The following is a 20,320-nucleotide window of genomic DNA, read 5'->3' as shown; positions in this document are numbered from 1 at the left end:
CTTTGATTGTAACACAGAGACATCAAACATTTCACTCAAATAAAAGAAATAATGTTGAGCCAGCACACCGTCGAGCTGAGGTGAAAGTCAAATTTACTCGAGAGCTCCACTTGAGTCGAACTTTCAGGAACTCGTAAATTACTGACACATTATAATACTTATATTATAATACTTATATCTGTCTACATACAGGGGTCATATTGTTCTTTTTACTTCCCTTCATATCTCTGACACCTTCAGTGATGTTTCAGATTAAGATTTCACAAACAAACATGATCTGTTCATGAAATGTTTTATTAAAGATTCAAATTCCTAAAAGTTAATAAAGTCTTTAAGATCGGCTCCACGTCACGCAGCTGTAACGTTTAAGCATTTTTTACACATGAATGCATCAGTTATAGAGATTCTGGTGATACTTTGAGGGCATTTTACTGTAAATATTTTCACTTCAGTAAGAAAATGTAACAAAGGATTTTCACCCGAAATAGAGCCGATTTCTCTGGTGTTGTATTTCTGATTTTTACGTAAGGATTTGAACACTTCTTCCACCGCTGCAGTACAGTTATTGCAAACATCCATTTTTTAAAGATTAGTTTGTACGTTGAGCCTGTTTCATAATCAATTTTTAATGTGCTTATAATTGTTAATGGCTTTATGAATGGTTAATCAGTAATTTGCTAATGCTTTACTGAGAGCAAAATGAGGGTAATAAATGATCAGCAAATATTCATTAATACTTTCCATTACGCCAACAGTAAAAATGAATTCATCATCTCAGATTAAACATCCTTATAACATTTTATTTTATAGGTTTTTGATCTTATAACACTCATCAAAATGTTATTCAAAGCACTACAGTTACATATCGTTTCCTTGTGTTGACTCTTATTGACGACTGACTGTCCAGGCAGCTTCATGATGTAAAAAATCAACAGAGAGCTTCATCTTTAATTTTACAAATACCATAAATTCTATCAAATTTCATATATTTATGTCTTGTTGTAAAATCTGAACTGTCAAATGTACTAACTGTCAGATTTATTAGGTAAAGCAGTTAAAACATTTTCCCTGAAATGTTGAAAAAGAAGTTTAATTCTGTTGGACAGAATGTGAATATTAAAGTACAACAGTTTTACAAGAAGAGATTATAAATGAATTTAAAGTTGACTCAACAGTTTTGCTGATGTAAACAGCTTAAATGTGTTTAGTTATTTTATTGAACATTATTTTACAGCAGTGTGTCGGATAATTACATGTGTCCTTTTATTCTGTTGACTGGACTCAAACTGGGATTTAATTCATGACCTTCAAATAAAAACCTCCCGATAAGTAAAAAATAATCACTTTAAGTTAGTTGGATGTCCGTGAGTGTATTTGGGTCATAGCTGTTAACGGAGCAGTGCATGGCGGGTAAACTCTGGAAGAAAACCGGGTTAATTCAGCTTTCTCGGCTGCTCCGCTTTACATAAACATACATTGTCCCGTATATGAAGTTTCTGCTCGACGACAGCGCGCCCGTTACGTGTTGTGTTATACAACCAGAGCCCCGACCACTCTCTCTCCCCACACCACCCGGTAACAACCGTCAGCCAATCAGGAGCAGGCGCTAAGGGGGTGTGACCAATGGGAGAGGACGATGCTGTGCCAGAGGGTCGCGTCATTGGCTGAGAAGGTACCCGCCCACGTGCCTTACTGACCGACATTCAGAAGCAGCCAAAGAAAATGAATAAAAAAATAGAATTAAATAAATAACAACAGGAGGGAGGAGGAGGCGGGTTAGGAAGAGTAACAGGGACACCATGTGGCGGGAGGCGGCACTGCATTCACAAACTGCATGAGAAAAACCAGAAACAATTTAATATTATATATAAATACAGTTGTGAAATAAGTATTCAGATATTCATCTAATAAAAAAATGTAATACTAAAGTGTATGACTGGATTAGAATTATTGTTGCATAATGTGTTCATCACGTGTGAAGCTGGAAAATGTGGAGCTCATTTTAATGTCTGAACGAATCCTACTGTTTGGTGATGGTTGCCAAATAAGTATGTTCTCACCTTAACCTGAAAAAGTATTTAATAATTGAACTGCTTCTAATAGTATATATTATCAGTCTGACTCTGAAAAGCATCTTAAGTTAAATGAAGATGAATAAAACGCACAGTATTGCCTCTGAGGTGTTTAAAGCAGCAGAAAAAAAGAAAGTGCACCGACCACAGAGTTGAACAACTCTTAAGTAAAAGTCACAGTTTCCGCATCTAATGCTCATTAAATTGAGAGTTGTTTCTAATATTCAACAAAACTATTCGTTTAAAGAACAAGTTCACCACATATCTGGATATCTTTAGTCTTCATATCATGAAGGATAGAAACGTGTCCACTTGACTTTTTTAGACAAACAATATGCAGCCGCTGGGTGGCGACTGTAAACGTTGACCTACATTTACAGCATCTGTTGTTGTCTTCTCAAGCAGCCAATCAGAACAATCCTCACCGGAAACAGCTGACGAGTCACCTTCTTCTATTTTCGAGCGAAAATGAGGCGACTGTTTCCTCTTGAGAGACTAAAACCCGATCAAATCAAAAACGGTATTTCATCCAGATAATCAGTTAAACAAGAATCCTGCGTTGAAATCTCTGTTCATTCAGGAGAGGTTACCGCTAACAAACGTCAAATTACCGGGATGTGTTTCTTCGTCTCCTGACATTGTGGCAGATTTTAGGCTAAAAGCTTTACTGTCGACTTAAAGCTCTTAAACTCTTATATCTGAAGATAGTATGACATTTACACATGTTGTGTTATGAAAAAACGTTTTGTATTACGTTATTTCTGGCGCGTAATTGTCATTGGGACACCAAGAGTACAGCAAACCAAACAAGGGCGGCGGCGGGAAACGCCAGAAATAAACACTGCAAAAACCGTCACACACATAATTATACTTCAGTAAAATCTACACTTACACTGTGATCGGTAATAACGATAATACATATTTACACACATCCATTCCAGTTTGAGGAGATATGTAAAAAGCTTGTGTTAAACTGAATTACTCACTATGCAGACCTCATGCCTTTAGATGCAATATAGTGTTACAGAAATGCTAATTTGACAAACCATCTCTAAGAGATAACTTGTGAATGAAATCAGTTTCACTTTTAGCGATTTTTCTTTCATCACATTATTTTAGAAACACCGTTAAACGGTTTGAAGTGTAGAATAAATGCGTCTTTCTGTCAACATCAGAATGTTTCGTAAACGCTCATTTTAATAGTTTCGTAACACCGATTTCAGACAGTTTTGTAACCCCGCACAGACAAAGTCGTTTGAATTTCCCGCAGCTGTAAGGCGGCACGTGAGCGCGGCTCTCCTCCTGATTGGCCACGTCGCTGCGTCAGTTTAAAGAGCCAGCACGAGCTGCATTTCTATTGGCCGGCTGCGTTCTAGCGCCAAGATTTCAATAAAAAGGCGAGCGGACAACAGAAGCCGCTCCAGTCTCTGCTCTCCGCCTGTCCTGCTGCTCGTTAGTTTAGACTTTCTTTGTCTTTTTTAGCTCAAACTTTTAATTTCTTAACTTATCTTTTATTTCTCTGTTTGTGTGAAACCCGACGAAACCAAAATGATGTCTGCTCGCTCTCCTCTGTCCGTCAAGAATGAGAACTCGCTCAGCAGTCAGATCAGCAACATGTCGCTGGACAAAGAAAACACGGTGAGAGCTCAGATAGAAGAAGAACTGCGGTTAAACTGTCATCATAAGAAGCTTTATTCAGTAATGAAAGTGTTTTTGTTGTTCTGAGGATTTCTTGTCTTTTATCTTCAGCCTCCGAGCCTGAACACGACCCGCATCCTGGCGTCTAAAACCGCGCGTAAAATCTTCGACGATCCTGCGGTGAGTGAGTCCAAACCTGCTGAAACTTTCACAGTGTCTGTAAATCTAACACTCACATTATCTGTGTTCACATTAAAGTTAGCCATCAGCTGTTTGTGCTGTTTATTGTGGACATGTGGCGCCTAAAATGGCGCTTCTGGCGCCAACAGTCAGCTGTTCACCAGGTACAGGTTGTAGATCAGACTCATTGTTTGCATTTAAACTTACTGAAGTGTTGGTCCAACGGTTAAACAGAAACGGAGCTCAGACTGTGGACATTATTTTACTCATGAGCAGGAAATGCGTTTTATTTTTGTAACATCACTGGATTCTGTGTTCGACACAATTAGCATGTTGCACGTTTTTATAACGTACACATTTACATAATTCTAAGTCCACCTTATTTAAACAGCGGAAACAGCAGAGTTTTAGAACTGGGCTGCGACCACACACCTTTGTTTGGGATTTGCTTGCAGATTATTGTCTGGACGAGTCTTCTCGATTATTGTTTAGTTTCTAAAATGTTAACGTCTGCAGACTGCCCGTCTTTTTTGACTGTCAGACACCAGCAGATATTCACTTACAATGGTGGAAATAATATAAAATGCAGGAACGTAAAGAGGCTCGAACAAGAGTTCTTTCTTTCTTCAGACATTCCAATCAGACCCTGTGACTGCAGCATTAAACCTGTACACAAAGCTTAGTTGTACATTGTGTAGTCCTGTTTGTGTGTTTGTGTCTGACAGTGTTGTGTTTGTCTCTCAGCCCAAAGCAGTGAAGAAGAGCAGCAGTGAGGAGGAGGAGCCGCTGCTGAAGGACAACCCTCGTCGCTTCGTCATCTTCCCCATCCAGTACCACGACATCTGGCAGATGTACAAGAAGGCCGAGGCCTCGTTCTGGACCGCAGAGGAGGTACACGACCACTCGAGTCTGTCTCTAGTCAGCTGATCGCTCGAGTCTCTGAGGTCTCACACGAGTCCACAATCAGAGACCGTCTTTGTTGGTGTCAGAGAGTCAAACAGGATGTCAGGTGTTGATCATGTGACTAACGGCTCCTGTGTGTGTTCAGGTGGATCTGTCCAAGGACCAGCAGCACTGGGAGTCTCTGAAGGACGAGGAGCGCTACTTCATCTCTCACGTGTTGGCCTTCTTCGCCGCCAGCGACGGCATCGTCAACGAGAACCTGGTGAGGACGCCCGCATGTTCACCAGTTCTTTACTTCCTGTTTGTTTCAAAGTAAAATATTTCATCAGTTTAATCAGAACAAAGAAAAAAAACAGACCCAAACTCCAAGAACATTCAGAACATTCAGTTCTTCTCTAGATATGAGCTCATCAGACTGAAGAAGCTGGAAGCCACAAATATTTAACTTTTCTGAATGATTGACAGCTGCTAACAGGAAGTGTTCTGCTATCTCACGCTGTTCCTCATGTGACCACCAGGTGGAGCGCTTCACACAGGAAGTGCAGGTGACGGAGGCCAGGTGTTTCTATGGTTTCCAGATCGCCATGGAGAACATCCACTCAGAGATGTACAGCCTCCTCATCAACACCTACATCAGGGAGCCCAAAGAGAGGTGAGAGCCCGTACTGGTCTGAGCCGGTCTACACCTGACCCCTTGTTCTGGTGTCGTTGTGTCTAACGGTGCGTTCACTGACCCACAGAGAATACCTGTTCAACGCCATCGAGACTCTGCCGTGTGTGAAGAAGAAGGCCGACTGGGCGATCAACTGGATCGGCAACAAGAGCGCCAACTACGGTAAACATTGATCACTGGGATGGAGTGTGTGTGTGTGTGTGTGTCCATCCTGTCCGTGTGTGTGTCCATCACGTGTGTGTCGGGTATTAATGGGACTCTACTTCCTGTAGGAGAGCGGGTCGTGGCCTTCGCCGCCGTGGAGGGAATCTTCTTCTCTGGTTCGTTCGCTGCCATCTTCTGGCTGAAGAAGAGAGGCCTGATGCCCGGTCTGACCTTCTCCAACGAGCTCATCAGCAGAGACGAGGTGACTATTGATCATCGATCCGATCATCACCGTTGGCCTTTGATGTGTGTGTTTTTCTGTGTGTACTAACTGTGTGTGTGTTCCAGGGTCTGCACTGTGACTTCGCCTGTCTGATGTTCAAACACCTGGTGAACAAGCCGTCAGAACAAACCGTCACCAACATCATCAAGAACGCCGTGGAGATCGAGCAGGTCGCTCACACACGCCAACATCCTCTGTTGTTACTGCGTGTTCACTGTTTTAATGGTTTCTCTGGTTTTAATGGTGTCACTGGTTTTAATGGTGTGTTGCTGTGTGCGTGTGTTCAGGAGTTCCTGACGGAGGCTCTGCCGGTGAAGCTGATCGGGATGAACTGCGAGCTGATGAAGCAGTACATCGAGTTTGTGGCCGACAGACTGATGCTGGAGCTCGGATTCAACAAGGTAAACAAACCGCAGCTCCCAGTTAGACCACAGCTCCCAGTATGTTCAGTGTGATGGGCTCTGTAATGATGAGACGCGCAGGGGTACGGACCTCAGCCGCTGATGGGGGCTGAGTGCTGCTGCTGAGCTCTGATTGGAGGACGAGTGGTTCACTGACAGACCGGCAGCAGCACGAGACAGACGCCAGACTGAACAGACCCAAGCCTCACATCCTGAAGTATCATGACATCACATCCTGTCCTCAGAGTCTGAACATTCAGCTGTTCTCAGATCACTAAATAATGTTCAACTCTTTGTGGTGTAACATGGAGGTCCACCTGAGAGCCTCCATGTTTCACTACAGGTGTTCAGATCCCTGCGGCTGTGACTTTGAAAGGACGCTGAAACAGACTCTTATCAGCAAAGTAAAGCGTGTATAAATCCTTCTTACCCTGTAACACTCGAGCTGAAAGAGGAGGTCACTGCTTATTTCCTGACCTGCTGTGTGTGTGTGTGTGTGTGTGTGTGTGTGTGTGTGCGCAGATCTACCGGGTGGAGAACCCCTTCGACTTCATGGAGAACATCTCTCTGGAGGGAAAGACCAACTTCTTTGAGAAGCGTGTGGGCGAGTACCAGAGGATGGGCGTGATGTCCGGCCCCACAGACAACACCTTCAGGCTGGACGCAGACTTCTGAGGGACCCAGGTGGACCGAGCCGGACTCTCCACACGGGTCAGACTCCTCGCTTTGCCTCCTGTGGGAGGAGCAGGATGAGGAGTTAAAATAGGAGAATCACTTTAACATTGGACTGGAACTCTACCTCTCACCCAGTGCATGCTGGGATTTGTCTCATCACAGGTACAGCAGAGACGTTTTAAAGGTGCGGCTGGTTTAAAGCTCCACTGATGAAATGACATCATCTTTTACAGACGACCAGAGCACTGCTGCCGCGTGTACACAAGTGTTTTATTCCCTGTAACAAAGCAGCTTCAGATTTATATATTAGAACTTTTACATCTTTGTTTTTGTTAAATATGTACAGTTTCAGTTTTTTAATTATGCTGTTGGTTTTGTAATAAAAGTTGCACAAACAGAACTCTGACTGTACTTCTTTATTTTCCCCAGAATACGTGAGATGTTTTTAAAGCTCCTACTTTTCTTCCAACGTTAGAAGGCAAAGCTTCACTTTGTGTTCACCATCTTGTGTTAAACTAAACGCAGGACTCGTGTAGTTAAATAATTTTTAGGGGCAAACATTTAAAGTAAAAATAAAATTACATTGATCTGTTTTTGGAGTTCATAAGAATTCAAATTCAACAAAAAAAAATGCTGCCTAGTTTTAGTTTTTTAACGGCTTTATTTAACTCGTGGGAGACAAACTAAATGCAATCAGACAGCAGCTTAAATTCTGGACGACCTGTTTGATAAGTATTCATTAGTGCAGCCCCAAACACTAGTCTTCATCAGTGAAGTCTCTACATGATCTAATTTAGCTTTAAAAAAACAGTAAATAAAAATCTGTCCTTAATTTCCATTTTTGTTTTTATAACAGAAACAAAGTTCTGGTGGGTTTTTAATTTATTGGTTCAAGTTAAAAAAAAAGAACCGAATACAACTCATCGACTTAATTAGGTTGACCTGATCCAGACTTCAAGATTAACAAAGCTACATCACCAGAGCTCTAACTGAGACTGCACACTTCATCCACAGGGGGCGCCAAACTCCACACAATGAAAGTTCCTCCGCTGCTTTAAAATCTATATTTAATGTTTGATAGTGATGCTTTTTGGTGGATTAATTTATGGGCACAAAATCCTTTTATTGTACAACCCTTTGGTGTCTCTGTAGAGATACAATCATCCAACTGCAAAATATCTCAAAAAAGGAACGAGTCGACGTCACTAGAAAATGTTAGTTTTGTCTTGTGACATGTTCCTGTAGTCCAGCCTGAATCCTCCCGCTGCCGGGTTCATCCCGATGTTTGGATCAAAGTTTCCTGCTCCAAAGTTTAAACACAACCTGGAAGTTTGATCCAGATAACAGCCAAGATTAGATTACTGGATCTGCTCCCATCATGTAATCCGTTTGCTCTTTACAACAACCCGTTTGCAGGATGTGGTCCTATCCCTATCCTAGCTTTAATCCGCTCAGATACCTTTCAACAACCGCGCCCGTATTTCTGCAGTGGTGGAAGAAGCTCAGATCATTCGCAACACTGTATTAATGCTCCAGCTGTAACATGAGCAGATGTAGTTTTTCTGGACTTTACAAAAAGATTTAAAATGTCAGAAAAATCTGGTTACGGTATTAAAATCCCCTGTAAGGAAACAGTCAGAACATCAAGTTTTAATCATTGTAACTATTAACAATATAAATATAGCAGGTGTTTTAATTCTACAAGCAGCTGAACAGAGCTGAGGAGAGATGTTTGTATTGTTTGCATGTTTAAGTGTAAAAAGTATCAAACAGTCAACGACACGTTCATGTGAGTTTATTTAATCTGATTACAAAGAAAACCCAACACTCCCATGATGCTCTCTGTTTCCTCCTCTGACAGTGAATCATGAAGAACATTTAAAGAAGCACAAACAGAAGATGAGTTAACAGTTGGATATGTTCGAGTTCAGGTAGTAAAACCCAAACTTTAACAGTTTAATAAGTGTTAATAAAAATCCTTCATTAATATCAAAAACCCCTTCAGGTATGTTAGCGCGCACACGGTGGCTCACTGCTGGAGTCGGTCGTCTTTCAATCGGAAGGTTCGATCCCCAGCTCCCTCAGGCTACATGTCGAAGTGTGATAACTGATTGACAGTTGGGTAATTTACGTAGCAGCCTCTGCCATCAGTGTGTGAATGTGTGTGGGTGAACATTTAGTGTAAAGAGTCGTCATAAAGACTAGAAAAGCGCTATATATGTACATTTGTCCATTTCACACAGCTGTGTAACTTTACTCATATTTACATTGTACCATCAGTTAGAGCAGATTAACAGAGGATTTTAACGTCATGCAGCACGACGTCTCCCAGAACCTCCAGCTCGGTGATCCGGCTCAGGTCCTGGACTCGGTGTTTGTAGTTCACTTGGTGGAGCCCGTTAACGGCGACTTTAAACTCCTGAGAGTCACACAGGATGATCATCTGCACAGGAAACACACGTGTACTTTGAAAGAGGGTTCTTGTGTTTGTTTGAGACTTTTGATGCATTAAGTATGTATGAAAAAAAGTATTTGTATTATGTACTTTCTTTCATTCATACATACATACTCACTTTTTCATACATAATGCACACATTAGAGGAAAAGGAAGGACAGATCCGGAGAGGATAACTGTCCAAGCAAAAACAGTAGACTGTAGAGGAAATGTGGTTTGTGATGTCTGAATGAAGTCTTTTAGTTTTTGCTGTTTATTTTGAATTTTGTGGTTTGAAGTGTTCAAAAGTAATCAGGTAAGATTTAATTTCTTTGAAACTATAAAAAGATGGGTAATATTTTAAGCCAAATAATCTCATAGATAAAAAACTACTACTGTTGGTGTTGTGGTACCTCAAAGTAACGCCCGGCACTGAAAGGGAAGGAGTCCAGCTCTCTCTCCTCGGGGCCCCAGCACTCAGACAGGAAGGAGTTCCTGGCGAAGATGCGTTTCTTTAGACGAGGGTTCAGGTGAAGAGCGATGTTGCTGCCACCGGACACTCGCAGATTCACACCGAAACTAAAACAACACAAACCGTGATGTCAACATGATGACAATACAGCAGAGGAACACCTGAGGCTGGTTCAACACAGAATTGTTCATGTGGCTTCTAATGTCAGTCATCCGTATTTACGTTGTAATCAATTTAAAGATTTATTTTGTAGTTTTTTCACTGAATAACTTCAAGATAAATGAGCTAATATTAAAGAGTAGAAACACCTGGTGCTTCACCTGTCAGCGTTCTGGTTGGTTTCTCCTCTAATGGTGATGCTGCGTCCGACACTCAGTCCTTTCACCAGCTCCCCTTTGAAGGGAACGCTCTGAACAGATCAGAAATACTTCAACACATGAACAAGGTATCAGATTAAATGTTTGAGGTCAACATCGTTCTGTTATGTTAACCAAATATCTGCAATTCAAGGTCGCAGATATACAATTACTTTCAATGACACAGTGAAGGAGGAATAATAGAGGATATCAGGGAGGTAAAACTTTTCATGTCAGATGAACTTAATATCCAATCGATGGACGAAGAGGTCATTCTCCTGGAAAAATCTAAATTGACCTTTTTAAAAATGAAGGTGAAAAGTAAAAAGTTACACAGAGCATGTTTTTGTACATTTCAGGAAATCTGGTGTTTTGGGAAATAGACAGCAGCAGATAGTTGGTTAAATATATTTTTAAATCAAGAGGAAAAAATATCACAAATAACTTCAAAAAGAAAACGGGACCAGCAGAGGCGCAGTGGGAGGCCACATCTTCTGAACTGGATCAAATGAACATTTTACAAGCCTCAAAAGGCGAATACGTCTCAGAATAAATTGTTTAAATGATGGAAAATGAGTTCATTTTTAAAACAACTTCTTGTTTTTCTTTTTGGTTACTATAATTGTTTAAAGATCTGTGTTCACATTTTCAGATCAGTTGAAGCATGTAAAAATAAAAAGCATAGTAAAGAGTCATGTAAAAACATGAACATTGTGTATCCTGTGGCATTTGATCACAAACTCACAAGATCACAACATCGACCGTCATGCAGCAGTAAAACTCACCAAGTCGCCTGAATAAGACTTTATTGGCTGGAGAATGAAAAAACAAACATAATTAAAACATATAAACATTTTTCTCAAAGCATTCGTCAGCTGCAGTAAAATATTTAAAAACACAAAACTTTCTCTGTAAATTAAAGAAACAGTTCATCCTCTACTGGCACGTCTTTTGTGGTGTTCCACAGGGCTCAACTTTAGGTCCTCTGTTGTTTTAAACATGTCTCTCCTTCTTGATATTATTTGCAAATATTATATAAATGTATATTCTATTTTTTTTCCTTTTTACATGTGTATGATCTGTTGGTATGATTGTTGAAAAGTTATTAAAGCTAACCATTAAATTAAAAGCTTCAGTTTGTTCTTACATTCATGCGCGAGTCCGGGCTGGTCGGACTGGCTGAAGGAGAAACTGCACTCTAAAAACAACAACAACAAAACACTTTATTCATCTTCATCATATGATACAGTCACAGTTTTATCCCATGATCCCATGAAGTTCTAACAGAATCTGCTGAAAGTGACTCACAGAGCTTGGGAGGATGCCCACAGCTTGAACTTGGACCTTTCCAGAAATGCACAAAGTGTCGACCAGCTCCAGATCAAGCCTGTGTTTGTACTCTAACAGATGATTTCCGTTTACCGCCACCTGCAGGGGGGAGGAGGAAGTACAAAGAGACTTTACTGAAGTAGAAGTAGCAGTACAACAATGTAAGAACACTCCATTATAAAAAATCCTGATTTATTCAGTTGGAGCGTATCCAGGTGGAGCTCCTTCAATTGAATTAACATACGGTTAGCTCTAATTGTTACCAACCTAGGGGTCGGGGCCCTCCAAATGGTCATCAGATAAATATGAGGGGTCTTCAGATGAGTAAAAGGAGGAAAGTAGAAAAAACGAGCTTCTAAAACACAAATCTTTTCTCCAGTCTTTGATTTTTTGTTATACAATAACATACTAAACAGTTATCGAAGAAAAAACGTGAGAAGTTAATTCCATTGTAATAATGACGTAAAGTAAAGTTACTACATTTAAGCAGTAACAGTAGGATTTGAGGTACGTTCAATTATTTGGGTGATAATATTGATTAGTGTACTTTAATCAATATTTTAATACTTTGGCAACATAATATGTAGCAGGAAAATGTGAATGTTTTCTTTTGAGGGTTTGTTTTTTTCAGTCATTAACGGTGAATTGAAGAATATGAAGAACAAAATATTTCAAAACCCTAATCTAATACATTAATGTAGCTATGATTCATGAGGTCATAAATGTTGTATAAAGTGCATCACGGTGTGCTGCAGCTTTTCTCTCTCACCTTGAACTTGTCTTTCAGGACGAGGATGATGAGCTCGAATGCGGCTCCGACGGCAAATGGCATCTGGTGCAGGATCTCCTCCCGGCCCCAGCTCTCCCTCTGCAGCGTGTTGCAGACGATGCACGGAGACTTCCGGAACCTCGGGTTGAAATGAAACGCTACGTCCGCCCTCGGCTTCACGCTGCTGCCACACGTAAAATCTACCTGGAACCTGCAAGACAGCGCAGACGGACCACAGGTGAGGCTTTGAGCTGGCTCTGCCTCCAGCAACAATATAAAATCTCCACATGAACACGCCTGGTGCATCATTCACCAAACTCCAAATGTTAATGATGTTACCTGTCAGATTGTGATGAAGATGTAAACACAGGTGTGTCAAGCAGGTTCAGGAGGTTAAACCAGGTCATGTATTTTATAGTAATTTGTCCTCACCTGTCAGATTTAGACGGGACTGAGCCCTGAATGAGAACCATCTCCCCCGGCAGCAAACCGCCGAGGATCGTCCCAGCGAAGGGAATCGCCTGTGGGTCAGAAATGTTTTAATCTTCATACACCGATAAATAAATAAGGGAAATAACTATTACATGCAGCCCAACCGGCTGCATCGCATTGGTTTATATTTAGATATATATGATGATAGGTAGTCGGTGAAGAGATTGCTGTCGCTGCTTTAAGACCAATAACATGTGCAATAATCAGAGAAAGACCAATAATGTATTTCAATATTATTTACATCACATTCTTTTACCATGTTGTAACTGAAATTTCAGACATTACAGTTTTGCCTCACAGCCAAAGATGACGTTGTCAATAGCAACAACACACCCTTATACGACAGGATGCAGCCAGAAGAACACGAACCAAACTCCGTAAGCAATCATGAGTCCTTTAATACCTCCTCCGGTAGTTTTAAACGCTACCAAAGAAGGGCTTAACCCAAGTGGGTTCACAAACAATGAGAATTGTAATCGACATACATAAAACCCATCTTGGCCTCAAGTGCATATAACCGAAATATGATTAAGTACGATTCAAATAGAAATAAAACTAAGCGGAAGCGAGCGGTCCGAAACAAACTTTAAGCAGCAAAGATCTCTGAAAGTAACATGTTCAATTATTGAATCATAGGCTGGAAACTACCAAATTAACACATGTATGGCAGACCTGTTACACAAGAACAGATCACGTTAAATATTAACTACTTAGTGAAGCTGATACACCGAGCACAAATTGGACGCTAAGATGCTAGCCAGGCTGTTTAACGACACATTCTCAATGAGAAACGAAACTTAACGTATCTGAAGAAGGTGAAAACAACTCAGAAACGACCCTGTCACACAAGATACACACTGAAAACATCTCACCGGGCTTAAAAACGTCTGTCTCGGGTTTGAAATCGACATTTTGGAGAAGAACAGCCACGACCTGACCCTAGATTGGACCTTTGTTTACTTCCGTATATGACGTCAGCAAAGTTTATGGTTAAAAGATAAGTGAGACGGAGAAATAATGTTAATACACAGGGTTAAAAATGTTTTCCTGAAAGCGTCAAAAATGTATTGCAAAACACTTTATAAATATTTCTATAATTTCTACTTTATACCGTTTAAATACGTAATGTTTAAAACAGTATGTGGTGCAGCGTGATGACGTAGCTGTCCGCTCCTGGCAGACTACAGAGGTTTGGTAGGAGGCGGCTGATTGTCTTATGATTCCAATAAATAAGATTCACTAACCCGAAGCACAAGACTGAGTTAGCACATCAGAAAAACACGAGGAAAGAGCCCGTCATTTATTGAGCACTTTAGAACTATTCAACATAAACAGTTAAATCACATTTCAAATATCCCTCATATGTTAGGAATATTATCCCTCGTTAATTTTGTTTCATAAATTGAAGATTTGAACTTACCTTGGTCTTAACATTATTCTTTAATTAATGCATACATCCTGGCCACTCATTTACAACCTATAGTTTTAATATTGTGCAATTTATTATATGAATTTTGTGTTAGAGATATTTTTCAGAGCTGCTTTTAACATAATTTAAGATAGAACTTTAATCCCAAATGAAATTACAGGAACAGATGGCTCCAATCATTTAAAATAAAATGGTTTCACCTTTTCAACAGCCAAGGTTTTTACTTTATATAGATTTCAGCTTTTTAAAACGATGCTCTTGATGTCGCTTGATTCTGTCAGCTGAGACACCCACAGGAGGAAAGTGAGTCTCTACAGGAGGATACATTTTATCATGATTATGGCTGCTTTTAGGCCGTTTCAAATAAACATTTTCCTGCACTGGCTGATGAAATGTAACATTATGTGGTCATTATTGTCAGTAGAAAAGGGAAGATGTTTGTATTTTGTAATGGTAGACTGAAGACATCTTTAACTGTGGGAGTGATGGACCCTTTAAAAGGCAAAAACATTCAAATAATGATTTAACGGGACACCCGAATGAACAACATGCACCAGTCTACATGTAGCATTTTTAATTTATTGCAAAAAAAACAAGTACACGTTCAACAGAAAATAACCTAAAAACACACAAAAGGTCCAGATAAAAACATACTAATATAGCAGATATTATAAAACTCTAGTTAGTGTACAAAGAAGAAATAAAACCAGGTTCTGATCCAAACTGCCGGGTTATCTGGTTAACTGCCGGGTTTAACTCATTATATTTACATCATATTTACTCGGCAGTTATCCAGATAGAGAGCTGGACTGTGGACAGACCCAGGTGCTGCAGTGCCTCATCGCCTGAACGAGCCGTCAGCTGACCAGCCGACATCCTGAGACGCTTAAAACAAGTCCAAGTCCGTCTGCTTAAAAACACCTCGTCATCCTGCTCCTCCCACAGGAGGCAAAGCGAGGAGTCTGACCCGTGTGGAGAGTCCGGCTCGGTCCACCTGGGTCCCTCAGAAGTCTGCGTCCAGCCTGAAGGTGTTGTCTGTGGGGCCGGACATCACGCCCATCCTCTGGTACTCGCCCACACGCTTCTCAAAGAAGTTGGTCTTTCCCTCCAGAGAGATGTTCTCCATGAAGTCGAAGGGGTTCTCCACCCGGTAGATCTGCGCACACACACACACACACACACACACACACACACAGCAGGTCAGGAAATAAGCAGTGACCTCCTCTTTCAGCTCGAGTGTTACAGGGTAAGAAGGATTTATACACGCTTTACTTTGCTGATAAGAGTCTGTTTCAGCGTCCTTTCAAAGTCACAGCCGCAGGGATCTGAACACCTGTAGTGAAACATGGAGGCTCTCAGGTGGACCTCCATGTTACACCACAAAGAGTTGAACATTATTTAGTGATCTGAGAACAGCTGAATGTTCAGACTCTGAGGACAGGATGTGATGTCATGATACTTCAGGATGTGAGGCTTGGGTCTGTTCAGTCTGGCGTCTGTCTCGTGCTGCTGCCGGTCTGTCAGTGAACCACTCGTCCTCCAATCAGAGCTCAGCAGCAGCACTCAGCCCCCATCAGCGGCTGAGGTCCGTACCCCTGCGCGTCTCATCATTACAGAGCCCATCACACTGAACATACTGGGAGCTGTGGTCTAACTGGGAGCTGCGGTTTGTTTACCTTGTTGAATCCGAGCTCCAGCATCAGTCTGTCGGCCACAAACTCGATGTACTGCTTCATCAGCTCGCAGTTCATCCCGATCAGCTTCACCGGCAGAGCCTCCGTCAGGAACTCCTGAACACACGCACACAGCAACACACCATTAAAACCAGTGACACCATTAAAACCAGAGAAACCATTAAAACAGTGAACACGCAGTAACAACAGAGGATGTTGGCGTGTGTGAGCGACCTGCTCGATCTCCACGGCGTTCTTGATGATGTTGGTGACGGTTTGTTCTGACGGCTTGTTCACCAGGTGTTTGAACATCAGACAGGCGAAGTCACAGTGCAGACCCTGGAACACACACACAGTTAGTACACACAGAAAAACACACACATCAAAGGCCAACGGTGATGATCGGATCGATGATCAATAGTCACCTCGTCTCTGCTGATGAGCTCGTTGGAGAAGGTCAGACCGGGCATCAGGCCTCTCTTCTTCAGCCAGAAGATGGCAGCGAACGAACCAGAGAAGAAGATTCCCTCCACGGCGGCGAAGGCCACGACCCGCTCTCCTACAGGAAGTAGAGTCCCATTAATACCCGACACACACGTGATGGACACACACACGGACAGGATGGACACACACACACACACACACTCCATCCCAGTGATCAATGTTTACCGTAGTTGGCGCTCTTGTTGCCGATCCAGTTGATCGCCCAGTCGGCCTTCTTCTTCACACACGGCAGAGTCTCGATGGCGTTGAACAGGTATTCTCTGTGGGTCAGTGAACGCACCGTTAGACACAACGACACCAGAACAAGGGGTCAGGTGTAGACCGGCTCAGACCAGTACGGGCTCTCACCTCTCTTTGGGCTCCCTGATGTAGGTGTTGATGAGGAGGCTGTACATCTCTGAGTGGATGTTCTCCATGGCGATCTGGAAACCATAGAAACACCTGGCCTCCGTCACCTGCACTTCCTGTGTGAAGCGCTCCACCTGGTGGTCACATGAGGAACAGCGTGAGATAGCAGAACACTTCCTGTTAGCAGCTGTCAATCATTCAGAAAAGTTAAATATTTGTGGCTTCCAGCTTCTTCAGTCTGATGAGCTCATATCTAGAGAAGAACTGAATGTTCTGAATGTTCTTGGAGTTTGGGTCTGTTTTTTTTCTTTGTTCTGATTAAACTGATGAAATATTTTACTTTGAAACAAACAGGAAGTAAAGAACTGGTGAACATGCGGGCGTCCTCACCAGGTTCTCGTTGACGATGCCGTCGCTGGCGGCGAAGAAGGCCAACACGTGAGAGATGAAGTAGCGCTCCTCGTCCTTCAGAGACTCCCAGTGCTGCTGGTCCTTGGACAGATCCACCTGAACACACACAGGAGCCGTTAGTCACATGATCAACACCTGACATCCTGTTTGACTCTCTGACACCAACAAAGACGGTCTCTGATTGTGGACTCGTGTGAGACCTCAGAGACTCGAGCGATCAGCTGACTAGAGACAGACTCGAGTGGTCGTGTACCTCCTCTGCGGTCCAGAACGAGGCCTCGGCCTTCTTGTACATCTGCCAGATGTCGTGGTACTGGATGGGGAAGATGACGAAGCGACGAGGGTTGTCCTTCAGCAGCGGCTCCTCCTCCTCACTGCTGCTCTTCTTCACTGCTTTGGGCTGAGAGACAAACACAACACTGTCAGACACAAACACACAAACAGGACTACACAATGTACAACTAAGCTTTGTGTACAGGTTTAATGCTGCAGTCACAGGGTCTGATTGGAATGTCTGAAGAAAGAAAGAACTCTTGTTCGAGCCTCTTTACGTTCCTGCATTTTATATTATTTCCACCATTGTAAGTGAATATCTGCTGGTGTCTGACAGTCAAAAAAGACGGGCAGTCTGCAGACGTTAACATTTTAGAAACTAAACAATAATCGAGAAGACTCGTCCAGACAATAATCTGCAAGCAAATCCCAAACAAAGGTGTGTGGTCGCAGCCCAGTTCTAAAACTCTGCTGTTTCCGCTGTTTAAATAAGGTGGACTTAGAATTATGTAAATGTGTACGTTATAAAAACGTGCAACATGCTAATTGTGTCGAACACAGAATCCAGTGATGTTACAAAAATAAAACGCATTTCCTGCTCATGAGTAAAATAATGTCCACAGTCTGAGCTCCGTTTCTGTTTAACCGTTGGACCAACACTTCAGTAAGTTTAAATGCAAACAATGAGTCTGATCTACAACCTGTACCTGGTGAACAGCTGACTGTTGGCGCCAGAAGCGCCATTTTAGGCGCCACATGTCCACAATAAACAGCACAAACAGCTGATGGCTAACTTTAATGTGAACACAGATAATGTGAGTGTTAGATTTACAGACACTGTGAAAGTTTCAGCAGGTTTGGACTCACTCACCGCAGGATCGTCGAAGATTTTACGCGCGGTTTTAGACGCCAGGATGCGGGTCGTGTTCAGGCTCGGAGGCTGAAGATAAAAGACAAGAAATCCTCAGAACACCAAAAACACTTTCATTACTGAATAAAGCTTCTTATGATGACAGTTTAACCGCAGTTCTTCTTCTATCTGAGCTCTCACCGTGTTTTCTTTGTCCAGCGACATGTTGCTGATCTGACTGCTGAGCGAGTTGTCATTCTTGACGGACAGAGGAGAGCGAGCAGACATCATTTTGGTTTCGTCGGGTTTCACACAAACAGAGAAATAAAAGATAAGTTAAGAAATTAAAAGTTTGAGCTAAAAAAGACAAAGAAAGTCTAAACTAACGAGCAGCAGGACAGGCGGAGAGCAGAGACTGGAGCGGCTTCTGTTGTCCGCTCGCCTTTTTATTGAAATCTTGGCGCTAGAACGCAGCCGGCCAATAGAAATGCAGCTCGTGCTGGCTCTTTAAACTGACGCAGCGACGTGGCCAATCAGGAGGAGAGCCGCGCTCACGTGCCGCCTTACAGCTGCGGGAAATTCAAACGGCTTTGTCTGTGCGGGGTTACAAAACTGTCTGAAATCGGTGTTACGAAACTATTAAAATGAGCTTTTACGAAACATTCTGATGTTGACAGAAAAACGGGGTTATTCTACATTTAAAACCGTTTAAATGCACCTCTCTAGGAAGTAAAACATTACGTTTAAAGTGATTTTGAAACCGCTAAAACTGACCTCCGTTATGTGATATTCAATGACTGTATGTGAAGATATTAGATGGAAAAGCCTCAATTATTCCTCAGAGGGAAATTTAGGAGTCGCATAACTAGTTGGATTTGCATTTGAATAGCATCGGAATTGCTAAACTCTCATGTAACCTCGACTGGTGTGAAATAATAATAATTCTTATTTACAGTTTACATATTCCCACATGCGTATGAAAAATCCACAACGGTCTTAACATTTGTATCAGCTCTTAATCAATATTTTAACGTGTCTTTCATCAATCTATTTTCATACAAGTCTTTATGAACATGTCACAGAAGTTTGGCTGACTTTATGATGTTATTGCTGCTTTGTTTCCCGCCGCCGCGCTTTTGTTGTTTACTGACATTTAAAGGCGTTGTCACCGAGACAGTTTAGCGCCAAGATCATACCTTTAGTTATCACAGATCATTCTAAATCTGCATTTTTAGGTACCATATATGATCAGGTATAACATTTACACAACAGCGGGTTTGGGTTTAGCCCCAAATTGTCAGGCAAAAAGGAGACACATCCCGGGTAATCCCCCCTTCACTAAGACATAATAAACACCACCTAAAAGACAGAATCATGTATTGTATATGTATTTCTGTTCATGATCAATTGTACTTATTGTACCTTAAAGTTTTTCGGGTTTCGGGCTCTGAAAGAAACGTTTTAGTTCCATTCCCCCTCTAAAATCAGATGCTGTTAAATACATTTCCTCCGCAGCCGACAAAGCAGCTGTTTCCGGGTTACTGCTGGCACGAGAGCTCTGATTGGCTACTTGAGTAGACAACGACAGGGCCAGCCAATCTACGTCACAGTCAGCAACGCCACCTAGCGGCCTGGAAGAACACCGACACCTGAGAGTATGCACAGGTTTCTGGTATGTTCCTTTCTTTTTAGGTGTATTTAGGCAACAACCAGGGGTTAATCGTGAACTATTTTCGTTTGTAAATAAAAAATACACAGCATTACTTTGTCTTTGCTTCCATATGGTTACAAAAAAGGAGATATTTTCACACTACCACATGTAACTCCTTAATGGAGCCCTTGTGGACATAATGGGAAACGGCCTAGCTCTTATCTAACTGTTATATCTTTATGCGTTTGATATTTATAGATTTTGCCCTTAATTGCCAATATACAAAACATGTATTTCATGATATTTGCCTTCGGGACAAACCAAAAAAAACAACCAAAGAAAGAAAAAGAGAAGAATAAA

At 41.8% G+C, this 20,320-nt stretch overlaps 3 protein-coding genes and 2 non-coding genes across 6 annotated transcripts; 2 read left to right on the top strand and 3 right to left on the bottom strand.

Annotated features, from left to right (window-relative positions):
* The first annotated feature begins 3,503 nt into the window (after positions 1–3,503).
* LOC138585169 (ribonucleoside-diphosphate reductase subunit M2-like) lies at positions 3,504–7,338 on the top strand. Its single transcript, XM_069657450.1, has 10 exons — positions 3,504–3,710; positions 3,822–3,890; positions 4,635–4,781; positions 4,939–5,055; positions 5,312–5,445; positions 5,534–5,628; positions 5,739–5,872; positions 5,959–6,063; positions 6,181–6,294; positions 6,817–7,338. Exons 1-10 carry the CDS (start codon positions 3,621–3,623, stop codon positions 6,967–6,969), a joined length of 1,158 nt encoding a protein of 385 aa, XP_069513551.1. The 5' UTR covers positions 3,504–3,620; the 3' UTR covers positions 6,970–7,338.
* Positions 6,354–6,491, top strand: LOC138587379 (small nucleolar RNA SNORD94). The gene has a single exon (XR_011307384.1). It is a non-coding gene; the product is annotated as a small nucleolar RNA SNORD94 (small nucleolar RNA).
* Positions 7,339–8,748: 1,410 nt separating the features above from the next.
* Positions 8,749–13,776, bottom strand: lgals8a (galectin 8a). Its single transcript, XM_069657456.1, has 9 exons — positions 13,694–13,776; positions 12,762–12,850; positions 12,330–12,540; positions 11,540–11,659; positions 11,379–11,429; positions 11,017–11,043; positions 10,196–10,284; positions 9,817–9,982; positions 8,749–9,412 (listed from the first exon to the last, which is right to left on the bottom strand). The coding sequence occupies exons 1-9, from the start codon at positions 13,730–13,732 to the stop codon at positions 9,260–9,262; spliced, it is 945 nt and encodes a 314-aa protein (XP_069513557.1). The 5' UTR covers positions 13,733–13,776; the 3' UTR covers positions 8,749–9,259.
* A 1,033-nt stretch (positions 13,777–14,809) lies between these two features.
* On the bottom strand, positions 14,810–19,811 carry LOC138585168 (ribonucleoside-diphosphate reductase subunit M2). 2 transcript variants are annotated; one of them, XM_069657449.1, is made up of 11 exons: positions 19,732–19,811; positions 18,511–18,567; positions 18,331–18,399; positions 17,440–17,586; positions 17,166–17,282; positions 16,776–16,909; positions 16,593–16,687; positions 16,349–16,482; positions 16,158–16,262; positions 15,927–16,040; positions 14,810–15,406 (listed from the first exon to the last, which is right to left on the bottom strand). In XM_069657449.1, exons 2-11 carry the CDS (start codon positions 18,532–18,534, stop codon positions 15,254–15,256), a joined length of 1,092 nt encoding a protein of 363 aa, XP_069513550.1. In that variant the 5' UTR covers positions 18,535–18,567; positions 19,732–19,811; the 3' UTR covers positions 14,810–15,253. The 2 variants fall into 2 exon arrangements, with proteins under 2 accessions (XP_069513550.1, XP_069513549.1); XM_069657448.1 differs by lacking the exon at positions 19,732–19,811 and having other exon boundaries at positions 18,511–18,729.
* On the bottom strand, positions 15,730–15,867 carry LOC138587378 (small nucleolar RNA SNORD94). Its single transcript, XR_011307383.1, has one exon. It is a non-coding gene; the product is annotated as a small nucleolar RNA SNORD94 (small nucleolar RNA).
* Positions 19,812–20,320: the final 509 nt, after the last annotated feature.

The sequence above is a fragment of the Semicossyphus pulcher genome, unplaced genomic scaffold (genome assembly GCF_022749685.1).
Source record: "Semicossyphus pulcher isolate SPU_LCO1_2020_fin unplaced genomic scaffold, fSemPul1.0.p SCAF_11, whole genome shotgun sequence".
NCBI classification, from domain to species: Eukaryota; Metazoa; Chordata; class Actinopteri; order Labriformes; family Labridae; genus Semicossyphus; species Semicossyphus pulcher.
Note: the sequence above shows the minus strand (reverse complement) of the source record. Positions and strands in the feature narration are given on the sequence as shown.